This window comes from Elgaria multicarinata, chromosome 7 (assembly GCF_023053635.1).
Source record: "Elgaria multicarinata webbii isolate HBS135686 ecotype San Diego chromosome 7, rElgMul1.1.pri, whole genome shotgun sequence".
In the NCBI taxonomy this organism is placed as follows: domain Eukaryota; kingdom Metazoa; phylum Chordata; class Lepidosauria; order Squamata; family Anguidae; genus Elgaria; species Elgaria multicarinata.
This window is the reverse complement of record NC_086177.1, coordinates 6,461,321-6,473,512: the sequence shown is the minus strand read 5'-3', so window position 1 is coordinate 6,473,512 and position 12,192 is coordinate 6,461,321. Positions and strand designations below refer to the sequence as shown.

The 12,192-nt window shown below is 40.4% G+C and overlaps 1 protein-coding gene across 1 annotated transcript in view; it reads right to left on the bottom strand.

The window, feature by feature from the left end:
• CFAP61 (cilia and flagella associated protein 61) overlaps positions 1 to 12,192 on the bottom strand; it is a 180,256-nt gene that overhangs the window by 19,319 nt on the left and 148,745 nt on the right. Inside the window, exons 23-24 of the mRNA XM_063129711.1 lie at positions 8,490 to 8,581; positions 7,680 to 7,885 (exon numbers count right to left, since the gene is read on the bottom strand). Of these exons, the coding sequence (XP_062985781.1) occupies positions 7,680 to 7,885; positions 8,490 to 8,581 (298 nt within the window). The remainder of the gene's footprint in view (positions 1 to 7,679; positions 7,886 to 8,489; positions 8,582 to 12,192) is intronic.

Here is a 12,192-nt window from a genome sequence, read left to right as displayed (position 1 = left end):
GATGGTGGTCTTTTCCTTCCAGACCTTTCCTCTTGGCAAGCTGCATAGTAGTGTACCAAGGTGATGAAGGATGGAGGAAGGCTACTAGGAGGAGGGCTTTCTCCGCTGTGGCACCCCGGCTGTGGAATGAGCTCCCCAGAGAGGTCCACCTGGCACCTACACTGTACTCTTTTCGTCACCAACTGAAGACCTTTTTATTCTCTCAGTGTTTTAACACTTAATTTTAACTTAAATTTAAATTTTACTGTTCTAACTCTGTATTTTAATCATGCTTGTGCTTTTTATACTGTATTTTGTATTTGTGCTTTTAACCTGTTGGTTGTTTTATTATGGTTTTAATTTTTGTGAACCGCCCAGAGAGCTTTGGCTGTTGGGTGGTATAAAACTGTCATAAATAAATAAATAAATAAATGACAGACACCTCCTCTCCCTGTGCATTGCTTCTACTCCTGCTGCTTCCACATCCCAAGTAAGTAAAGGGAGCTCAGCTTGAGAGAACTTTGGCAACACCTCTAGCTAAACAATTGGATGCTAATTTTGACCCTTCTCTTTTTTGCAGGCCCTGACCAATATTGTACGCCATTCGTATATCAGGATTTTACACTTTAAGTGTTGGAAATCCCAAGGAAAAAACACAGAAGAAGGCACTTTTTCAGATATTTGATCCCAGCCCATTTAGAACGTGAAGGTCAGCACTTTGAACTGGGCCCCAAATAGGTTGTCAAGCTTTGCAATTCTTTAACAAAATCATTATATTCTCTCTCTGGCTAACACCACAAAGGTGTCTAGGCACTGCATGCTGCCCAATGTGTAAGTCCTGTAACTCCTCAAAGACAGGTCTATGTAGAATATACACTGTAGTAATCTAACCCAATTGTAAATCTATACAGTGCTACTTATACTTCATAGGTACTGTAGTGCACACTGTTTATTTAAGAGATATTTATCCGACTTTTCTATTTATAAGAGCACCAAGGTATTTAGCATCAAAGTAGTAGCAAATCTGTAACATCAAAAACAATTCAACAAATATAAAATATCAGATAAAAGACACCCATACAACCCACACCCACACACGAGTGGGCCTCGCTCTGTCCTTGCATTATCCCTCAAGGACTTGTGGTACATTTAACAAACCATTGGCCTTGCTGTATAAGGTATCCAGGAGCATAAACTGGAGTTTAAAGTACTATACCTGATCTGTACATCTATATTTATAAGCTATTATTAGAAGATATTTCTAAGAACAGGCACAATCCAGCTAAAGTTTAAACACTATTAAGTCCCATATATTATGTACAACAAAATTATACGTATCTATACAAAAACCACTATTTATTTATTTATTTATTACATTTTTATACTGCCCAACAGCCAAAGAGCTCTCTGGGCGGTTCACAAAAATTAAAACCATAATAAAACTAAAGAATTCTTATGCGGCAGAATTTTGGGCTTGGTCCAGACCAGGTTAGTCTTGCTTTAGTGCCATTGACATCTGCAGTACAAGTTAGTCATGACTAACTTAAGCGCCAGTAATTTCAATGGTAATTTCAGGAGTGATTAACTTTAGTCTGGATCCAACGCACTATTCCCATAGTCATTTGTTCATGACCGACTCAAATTTTAGTCATTTTCAAGGTTCCTAATCAAAATTAATTAATACGTTTTTAGCATTAGGAAGTTGTAGGGCTGCTTTTTCACGTCAAATTCTAATCCCCGGATTTCTAGCTGCTCATTAGGAGTGCAGTTATTCATTAAAAATCTAGTAATGTAATACATAAAATAAATCTCTAATGCTACCCAGTATTCATTGGCTATTTATATTGATCTATTATATAAGTATAGTTTTAATAGTATGATTCAAGGTTAACATTTAATTCTAGCCAAAAAGGAAAGCTGTTAGAGCTTTCAAGTATCCCCTCTCTTTTATTCTGGCTCTCTTCTGCAAAAATGCACACCTATTTACCTCTAATTAGGGTGCAAAGTGTACTGAGTGGCATTAGGCATATTCAGCTATGTTCACTGCCTCTCTTTTCACAGAAGGGAAAATTGATGGCAATCCTAAGGAAGCTTGCAGGGTGAACTGGAGTATTAAGGTGGAACTCTTTTCCCTCACAATCCTGCCCTGATAATGCTGTTGTACAGCCAAATTTGACAAACCTGCACGTTGTGTTCTGACTTCGAGCAATGAATGACCTTGATGTTTTGAACGTCTGCATTGCATTTAACCTTCATATTCAGCATCCATCCTGGGTTTCATATAACCCCTGAATTGCCATGAGGATCCTGTCTGGAAATCCTTTTAATGCATAATTTTTGCTAATATATGAATTAAAAGGGTTGGAGTGCCTTCTACCAGCTTCAGCCTTCTACCAGCTTCAGCCATCTACCAGCTTCAGCCATCTACCAGCTTCAGCCTTCTACCAGCTTCAGCCTTTTACCAGCTTCAGCCTTCTACCAGCTTCAGCCTTCTACCAGCTTTGTTGAGAAAAGGCACTTGGAGTACCTTCTACCATGCTTCAGCTGGTAGCCCTGCTGCTACACCCCTATCTGGACAGGGACAACCTGGTTTCAGTAATCTATGCTCTGGTAATCTCTAGATTAGATCGTTGAAATGCACTCTATGTGGGGTTGCTCTTGAAGACTGTTCAGAAGCTGCAGCTTGTGTAAAATGTGGCAGCCAGGTTAATAACTGGGACCAGAAGGTCTGAGCACAGACTTACTTGCATTGGCTGCCTGTATGCTTCCAAGCCTGATTCAAGGGGCTGATTTTAACGTATAAAGCCTTACATGGCTCGGAATATCTGACAGAATACCTCTCTTGAACTGAACATACCCAGACACTACAGTCAACATCTGGAGCCTCTGTTCTGTTCTGGACCAAGCAGAAGCCCACGGGGCTCAATACCAGGCAGCTATTAGCAGGGCAGCAAAGAGTCAAGGCAGGACATTGCAGCACCTAGGAGAGCTCCTCGTGAGCAACTTGCTCCAATGACATCTGAGGCCAAACTGAAGACTTTTATGTTATGGTCCCAGACTCCACCCTTCCCCTCAGACTGGAAGTCTTAAAGGGGCAGGCCTCTGGTTTGTAGCCTAGTTCTCCTCCATTTCTCCAAGAACTCATGCCTGACACATTACTGGTGTTGGCACACTGGCTCCCTGGAATATGGGGCTGTTGTAGATGAGGGGGGTGGTCCATTACTGGGGCTATGCTCAGAGATCTCTGGAGGCTCTGGCTCAGGAGTCTGTGGAGGCTCTGCAGTGGTGCTCAGACCTGGAGTTTCCCCTGTTGGCACCACTGGATCTTCGACGTCAGAGTCCATGTCACTGCTGGACTCATGGGTCATGACACCATCCTCCCCCTCTATGGACCCCCTCCAACAGGCCTGGTTTCATTGGATAATGCTTGTGGTATTGCTCACCAAGGGTGGGGATGCATATCAACAGCATCCTCCCATGACCGATCTTCAGGCTGGTAGCCTTTCCAGTCTGTTATGTACTGTAAACATTTCTTACGTACTTGTGACTCCAGGATCTGGGAAACTTCGTATTCCTCTTGCCCCTCAGGGGTCTCTGGAGGCTCTGCAGTGGTGCTTGGACCTGGAGTTTCCTCTGTTGGCACCACTGGATCTTCAATGTCAGAGTCCATGTCACTGCTGGGCTCCTGGGTCATGACAGCACCCCTCCGAGTGCTTCCTCCAAGGGAGGCTCAGAGGGTGGTGACAAGAGAGAGAGCCTTTTCAGTGGTGGCCCTCTGACTATGAAATGGGCTTCCTTCCCACTGAGGCCAGCCTGGCACAAACACTGCCATCCTTTTGGCGCCAGGTTAAGGCTGCCTTCTACTCCCAGGCATTTAATGTCATTTAATGCCAGTCATCTAAACAGGTCTAGTATTTCATGTAAATTGTTTTTAACTGTATAAATTGTTTTAAATTTTGTATATTTAATTTTTAAACTGTATTTTTAATGTTGTATTTTATTGTTTTATGAATTGTTGTAAACTGTCCAGAGATCTTCGGCTATTGCGCAGTATAGAAACGAAATTATTTATTATTATTTCTAAAATAAAATGAAGGCCACTCAATGTTTACTCCTATATTTAGGGATATCTTTGTAATATTTTGTTCATGTGGTTGTATAATTACATCATTGAAGATTCTAGTACCAGTAGTTACGTCCGACTACCTAAAATATGCTGTTTTAGTTGGACATTTGTTATTAATAGCTAGAGCATTATTAGTGAAATACTGGAAAAGTAACTTGTTTCTGAGTTTTGTCAAGTGGCAGAGAAAAATGTGGCAGAGTGCCTTAACAAATAAGGGAATATGTTTTAGGCATCTGTGAGATGGAAAAGTATGTTCAATCAATTGTTTTTCTGTAACTTTGGGCTCATCTACACCAAGCAGGATATTCCATTATGGAAGCGGTATATAAAAGGCAGGAGCCACACTACTGCTTTATAGAGGTATTGAAGTGCATAGACAACTGTTGGGGCCCATGACACATACAATATACTGCTTTCATACCACTTTCATGGTGTTATATCCTGCTTGGTGTAGATGTGTCCTGAGCCCCAACAGTTGTCAGTGCACTTCAGTACCACTATAAAGCAGTAGTGTAGATTCTGCAGTGCACTTCAATACCGCTATGAAGCAGTGGTGTGGCTCCTGCCTTTTATATACTGCTTTTGTACCACTTTCATAGTGGAATAGCCTTCTAGGTGTAGATGAGCCCTTGGTTTCACTGATTATTAGAACAGGATTAAATCTGAAGAATAGTTAAAACAAGAAATGTTAGCTATAATTTCATACTATTTTGGATATATATTGATTGTATTGTGGTACTGGTAGATTACCAGTGTTAGCATTTATGCTAAACCAGTTCATTCCCTATGAACACAGCAGAGAAAAAACAGATCTAACAAAAGATTTAGCTAACTGCATTTACTGAAACATTCGAAGTGTTACATCTTTTTATCTTTACAAAATTTCCTAAAATACAATGTTCAGGGCAGCCATTTGTCCCTGTTCTGGTCCATTGACAACTTAATCTTGAGATTTGCCAAAGAGTACACATGGCAATGTAGTTATCCATGGTAGAAGACAGGAGTAGGCACTGGTGTTTATGAAGGTGTACAGAGACTGGTTTTGTGTTCATATTTCGTTTTGCTCCAATTAGCAATTCATTATGTTTGTTTAATTATACTTGAGTTTTTTATATTAGAAATAAAACTTTATAGTACATTGTTATAGACGATAACCTTTAAAAAAAAGCTTTGTGGACATAAATAAACTCCCAACATTGAATTATAGTAGAATCTGCATGTCAACAGCTTTCCAATGAGGTGTATTGATCAATAGGAAGGCAGACAAAAAGGGATGACAAACTCCTGTCTTTGAATTATATAAAAAAGATTTTACTTTGTGAACAGAACAATCATAGTCCCCTCAGAACACTGTCCAAGTGGATTAGAATGAGATGGAAGATAGCTCTGTTGGCAGGATGACATGTATCTCCCAAAGGCCCTGGGAAAGAACCAGAGGCCCAAGCATAGTATTGAGCTGTGGTTGTGTCATGCTGTACCACACTATTAGAACTGGTGGGATGCATTGCCCTTGTGGCCCAGTTGTCCCTGTTAATTTTGAAATTTAATTAATTTTGAAACTTAATTTTGCAATCACAAAATCTAGCGCCACAGGGTTAAAGCCTTCAAAGTGATGAAGGCAAGATAGTGAGGAAATTCATGGCTAGATATGGCCTCTAATTTAAAAGACAATTTGCATGTTGCAAAGAGGCAAATTAACTCCCAGGTGACAGCTGTTTCACTGCGTTCATTCCTGGCAATGGATATAGTGCCGGGGTGGGGGGAATTAATCCAGTTACAAAAGGACTAAAGAAGCACACTTCTGCCTTTTTTACCTACCTCACATCTCTGGGAATGGGTACAACAGAAATATTTCATATTTTCCCCCCAAGAGAGCTGTACCACCAGATAAACCACATCTATATTTGTGGGGAAATAATTTTTAAAATGCTGTGGCTTCCCTTTTGAATTGATAGCTATGGATATTAGCTACTTTGAAAAGTACTTGTGGCGTTGAAGGAACTACCAGACATGCCTAAGAATTTCTGGAGGTTTATGTTGCTTGCTACAACCTTCTTGGTCCTCTTGACAGTCCATATCATCAAGGATAATACATCGTTTATGTATCTGCTCCTTTGGAAATTAGACAAATTAGACTTTAACAGCAAGTATACAGTGCTGATCATGTTATAAGTAATTATGAGTAGTGGTTAGCATACATGGTTACTTCTGCATTCATAGTTCTATAGTGAATATGGATGGTAAGTGTATAGTATTCATGAACATAACAATGCAATATTGGTAAGTAACCCAATTAATGTTATAATGATTTATTATATGTTTATATTGTATATTAAACTCTTATTTCTGCTTGATAAGTCATCTTTATGCAAATACAACATCTGACTGGGAAAAAGAAGAACCTAAATACCTAAGTGGTTTTTGGTGAACCGCCCAGAGAGCTCCGGCTATTGGGCGGTATAGAAATGTAATAAATAAAATAAAATAAATAAATAGACATGATGTCATGTTCAGGTTCAGGGCACATTTTGCTGGCTGACATGAAGCTCAAATGGAAGTGATGCAGCTAGGTGCTTTTAGACCCTAAATGGGGAAAGCAATCCTACAGTCTCTGGGTGAAGTGTCCCAGGGCCACAGGATGGGTTGGATTCCTCCTCCAAGGTTGGAGACAATGCTCCGACTTTGTAAAGCAGAGTCAGAGACCCACAACGACCCTCCACAGCTGGCATGAAGAGAACCACATTGGCTGCTCAGAAAGTTCCAACGGTTGGGAAGGGGAGGAGACCAAAGAGGCCAGGATATAATTTATCCTGAGCTTCCCCTCCAGCCTCTTTCTATCCACCTCCGAAATGCCTTCACTATACAAGCGGAAAAGCCTGTCTAGCAAAAAAATTAAAGATTGGAGGATGGTTTGCCTCTGGTTCTCCTCCCACAGATTGCCTCTGGTTCTCCTCCCACCATGCTAGCTTCAGCTTGGCAGGGTACAGGAATCTGAGAAGCCTTCAAGTTGGTCGGGGAGGCAGGGAGCTTTAGATGGTCATGTGCTTCACCTGCAAAGCACAAATAACATTTCTCTCCCTGCCTCGTCCATACCATGCTTTACAACTGCTTCTACATTCCTGATACGTTAGAGCAAGAACATCCCCGCCCCCAAGCCTGAGTAAAAAAAGAAAATAGCACCAGGGAAGCAGCTGCACCATTCAGACACCAATTCCTGCCTTCATCTCTCATGAAAGAAGTTGTTTGACCTTGCTGCGTGGCAGGTCCAGCTTGGGTTTCATAATGTGATAACTATGGAGGATTTAAAACAGAGCTAAAAGGAAATTGTCTAGGATGTTTTTGTTTCAACTTCTACTTCACAACTGGGCAACTTGTGGCCTGTATAGGACCCTCAGTAGCTCTCTGTGCCGCCTGCAGAACTCCAGAAGCTGTGCCTACTAATCTCCACAGCAGCTCTGCTGGGCTTGGTATTGTTGCTCTTGGCTACAACCAAGAGGACATGCTCCCCTCAAATGAAGACTGCTCCCATAATAACGGAATCAAGACAGATAACCTTTTATGCAACTTGTCCTACCTATAGAGATTTGTGATCAGTCCCTCCGTCCAGCGAGAACAAAGGTTATTAAGGAGACGCTCATGCTGTCCAAATAAGCAGATGTAGTTGGAGGCAGGAATGTGCTTCTTTGAAAAGCAGGTAATGGTTTCTACCATACTGTACTGGTTGACATGTATCCTGAAGTAATTCCCTTTTACAGCATCTCCTGTGGTGATTGCCATTCCCTAGGATAAATTAAGAACACAGTTGTGAGAGCAGACAGGGACAAAGCTAGACGGCATATAGCTAAAGGGAAGTTAGTTAGTAACTACCATTGGATATCTAGAATGCAATTATGCACAAAGGCCACAGTCTAAGGGTCTTGTTATTAAATACAAGACTAGTTTTAGTCGAACGCTGCCTGTGCTTTTAATGAAGAGGATTTCCACAAGTGGCACTAAGGGGCCTCGGGTAGGGCTGCCATCTTTTCCTCAGCGCATACAGAAGCTCAGCTGGTGAAGTTTTCTCCACTGTTGCATCTCCATACCAGGAGAAGCTGTACCTTTTGTATTTCTGCCTTTTTTGCAGCTGTGAATTTTGTGGAAACCTTGCTAGGCAAGAAGGAGGTAACCTAAGCATTTAATTCTTATGTTCAGAGGTTGAAAAACATCACTCTGAAGTTGTCATAAGGGGAACATTTCATTCACTCCACCACAGATGATGGGAAGCTTAGTAGATGTGCATGAGTTTTCTAGCAAACAGAAAACTGTAAGACACCCTCCCCAAGACAGTTGTAATATCAAATCACATTGGCCTGCTTTATATCACTTATGCATTATTAATACTTACATAATTAGGTTGTACTTCTTGTACATCCAAGCGAGTAGGAATTCCAGGTTTAAAAATGTGCACATAATTATATTTTTCAGGTAGAACACCACCTGTCAGAAACAAAGAGATACTAAGGTCTGTATTGGTGCAGCCAGCATATTTGATGGCTAATTTGATAACTGCCAAAGATGAAATCCCCCCTTTTTTTAAACAATCCCGTGGTGATAGGAAGAACAGGTGGCACCTTGCTGCTATTTCATAGATTTTATAAGTTCATCCCAGTTACACAGTTAAACTGCAGCAGGAGTCAGCTGAAACAATCAAGAAGTTGAAAAGAGAGAACACGGAAAGTACTCGCGTTTTCTGTAAACACCAGGACTAGCAGAGTCAGAAGGTTGGGATGAGGAACAATATTCAGACTCTTCCCAATGAACATGCCCCTGCTCCCCTTGTGAGAAGGGGTGTATTCAAAACTGAACACCTGCTACTTTTAGAGAAAAGTAGCTTTGAGAGAAGTGATTTAGAATGGAAAAGTGGAAGGGGAGGCTTAACCCTTTTCTTTCCTGCCATTTTTCTATTGACATTTTTCTCCCCCACCTCAACAAGTCATCCCCCCACAATGTGGGGGTTCCAGTTGTATATTACCCTCACAGACATGTATCTGGAACCTGATGACGGGAAAGTGGGTAAGAAGGTGAGTTCCAGGGCGAAAGTAACAAAAGGGGGAAAGATTAAGTACCTCTTCTGCCACTCCTTTGATCAAAATTGCCCCCTGCCCAAGCTGCTTTTCAACAAAGCAGCTGCCCAGGTTTTAATGCACACCTTTTAGGTAGTATGTCATTTGGTCCTCTGTTAAGAGCAGTGTGAAAAATCCAACCACGACCAGGGAAGAACTATGAAACGTTTGATGACCCTACTTGTAGGTATAAAAGTTGCCACTTACAGACTAAAACAGACATCTCTAGATTGACTGTTGTGTATAGCATAAAGATACATTGCGGATCAAACCTTTTTGTTATCGCAGCGTATTCAGGATGCATTTTAATTGAGTCAGGGCTCAGAAATAGCAGCTATGCGTTAAAGAATGTGAAACCGTTGAGGGAAGCAGAAAAACTGAAAACTTAGACACTAAGGCTTTTGCATCTAGCACAAATGGTTTATTCTAATCCAGTGGTTCTCAACCTTTTTTGCTCCATTCCCCCCTTTCACCATTGTTCAGAATATAATTCCCCCCTTCCCAAGATAGTCTAACTCAAAAGGTGCATTCCAAATAATATGCATATAGTATTGAAAATCTTTTATTTTTTTCCTATATTAGTCCCATTTAAAGGGGCAATGCAAAGCATGGCCCCCTTTACATTCTCAGCTCCCATGCTTTGTGTTGCCCCTTTAAACGGGAAGCTTGAAACTTCTAGGATTGCGAGGGAGGGATGGAAAAGAGAGCAAAGGCCTGGCTTTTGCAGACGACATGATTTATTTTTATTTTTATTTATTTTTATTTATTACATTTTTATACCGCCCAATAGCCGAAGCTCTCGGGGCGGTTCACAAAAATTAAAACCATCATAAAACAACCAACGAGTTAAAAATACAAATACAAAATACAATATAAAAAGCACAACCAGGACACTTTTCTGGGATGTTTTTAATAACATGTGTAGGAAGACATAATCTACAGGACATCATACTTTGCTGAATAGTGGTCCCAATTCCCCCCTGGAACCCTAAAATCCCCCCCCCCTTGTTGAGAACCCATGTTCTAATCTATAAAGGCTGTTGTTGTTGTTATCTTTCTATGTAAATAATTTTTGTTGTTGTCACACAATAAAACTAATACAAAACATTAAAAGACCAATGAACAAGCTAAAACATTTTAACATTGTCTGTAAAACTAGAAATAAAAACAGTCACATCTTAAGAATTAAAATGTCTCTTTAACAAAGGTTTGGCTAACTCAGCTAATTGTTGGAGGTGTCATACAGTTAATGTTTCTTTTTATTCATATGTTTCAGAAATGCCCAATAGTTGCTTCTGTTTTGGAGGAAGTCATCAGATGGATAAACTTTTTATTGGAAAGCTCTTTAATATTTTCTGATGTACACGTTCTCTTAAATTATGTACCTGCTTCTTGGAATGTAACACATGGCCAGCATAAATGTTTTTTTCATGTCTTCTTGACTGCTAAAACACTGATAGTACAATATTGGAAAGAGAAAAGCTCATCACCTATAATTCAATGGATTGAAGACCTAACAGCTCTAGCATCATTTAAAAGAGTGGTATATAGGTGCCATTCAAAAATGGACTTTTAGGTGTTTGGTCTGTCTTTACTGAATGGATATTAATGGATATTTGGCCTATCTTTACTAAATATGTATAATTTACTTCTTTTTCATTTTTTTTAATGTTGTCCTATTTGTTGTAATATTTGAAATTGAGGCCTTTAAAGTATTTAGTTACATTGGATGGATTTTTTTGTTTTGTTTGTTGAAACCTATAATAAAAAATCAATTAAATAAAAGAATTAAAAGCTACAGAAAATAACAAAGGTCTTCACTTGGTGATGAACAAACAGTAGAATAAATGCCAGGTAAGCCTCCATGAGGAGAGAGATCCAAAGTAAAGGTGTCACAACTGAAAAGAACCTTTTCCCAGTCACCACCTGCTTCACATCAGAAGGCAGAGACAGACAGCCTTTGATCGTTTTAGTATACTGGTGGGCAGGTTGGAATTGTGCAGGTAAAGGTACAGGAAACCCATGAAGATATTTCAGATATACTCCCATCTGCTGGTCCTAATCATAGGTAGGGATGTATGAATTTTGTAAAATCTGTTCCACCTGCATTTTGCTGGTTATCAGGTACATTTTATTCTGTCATCCACTCATTGATGGAATCAGATTTTTCCATTTCCTGAATTTGAACAAATTCGCACTAACGGAAATATTGCAAATCCCCCCAAAATGCACCCCCATGTGTGTATTTTCATGCTTTAACCTGCGGGGGAAATTTCTTTAAATTATTTTATATATTTTTCTATGACTAAATTTGTGTAAAATTCCAGGAAGTAAAAAATCTGGTCCACAACTCCATGGAATCTGTGCAGCTTGAGAAAAGCCAGACCACTGTAGAGTCCACAGATTAGATTCATAGAAATATGAACGTTTGATTCTGTTGTGGATTTCGCTGACATCTGTAGTCACAGGTCTTACAACTGTACGTTGAACAAGTTGAAATCTCCAAACAGTCTTAAAAGGCAGTCCTAATTACTGTGCATTGCAGTAGTCCAATCTGGAGGTTAGCAGCGCGTAGATAACTATACCCAGGCTATTGTTACTATTAAGAGACTGTAGCCAGGTAATCAGCCTCAATTTATGCACTCTAAGCCACTGATACCATTTAGGCCTCCAATGGCAATGCTGGATCAAGGAGTATCCCAACATTGCACATCTCATGATCCTTTAAGGCAGGGATGAGGAACCTCTGGCCCATGGAGGTTCCACATCCAGTCCACAGAGCCTCCAGGAGGTGCGGTGGTGTGTGACTTGCAAACAAGCCCCACCCTCTATAGGAATTCCAACAGTTATCTTCAATCACAGATAATAGCATGGATGTGGGTGACAGTGGCTCTGGGAGGAGCTGCTCCTCCCATGTGGACAATATGTGTGGTGTAGTGGCTAAGGTGTTGGACTGGGAGTCGGGAGATCCGAGTTCTAGTCCCC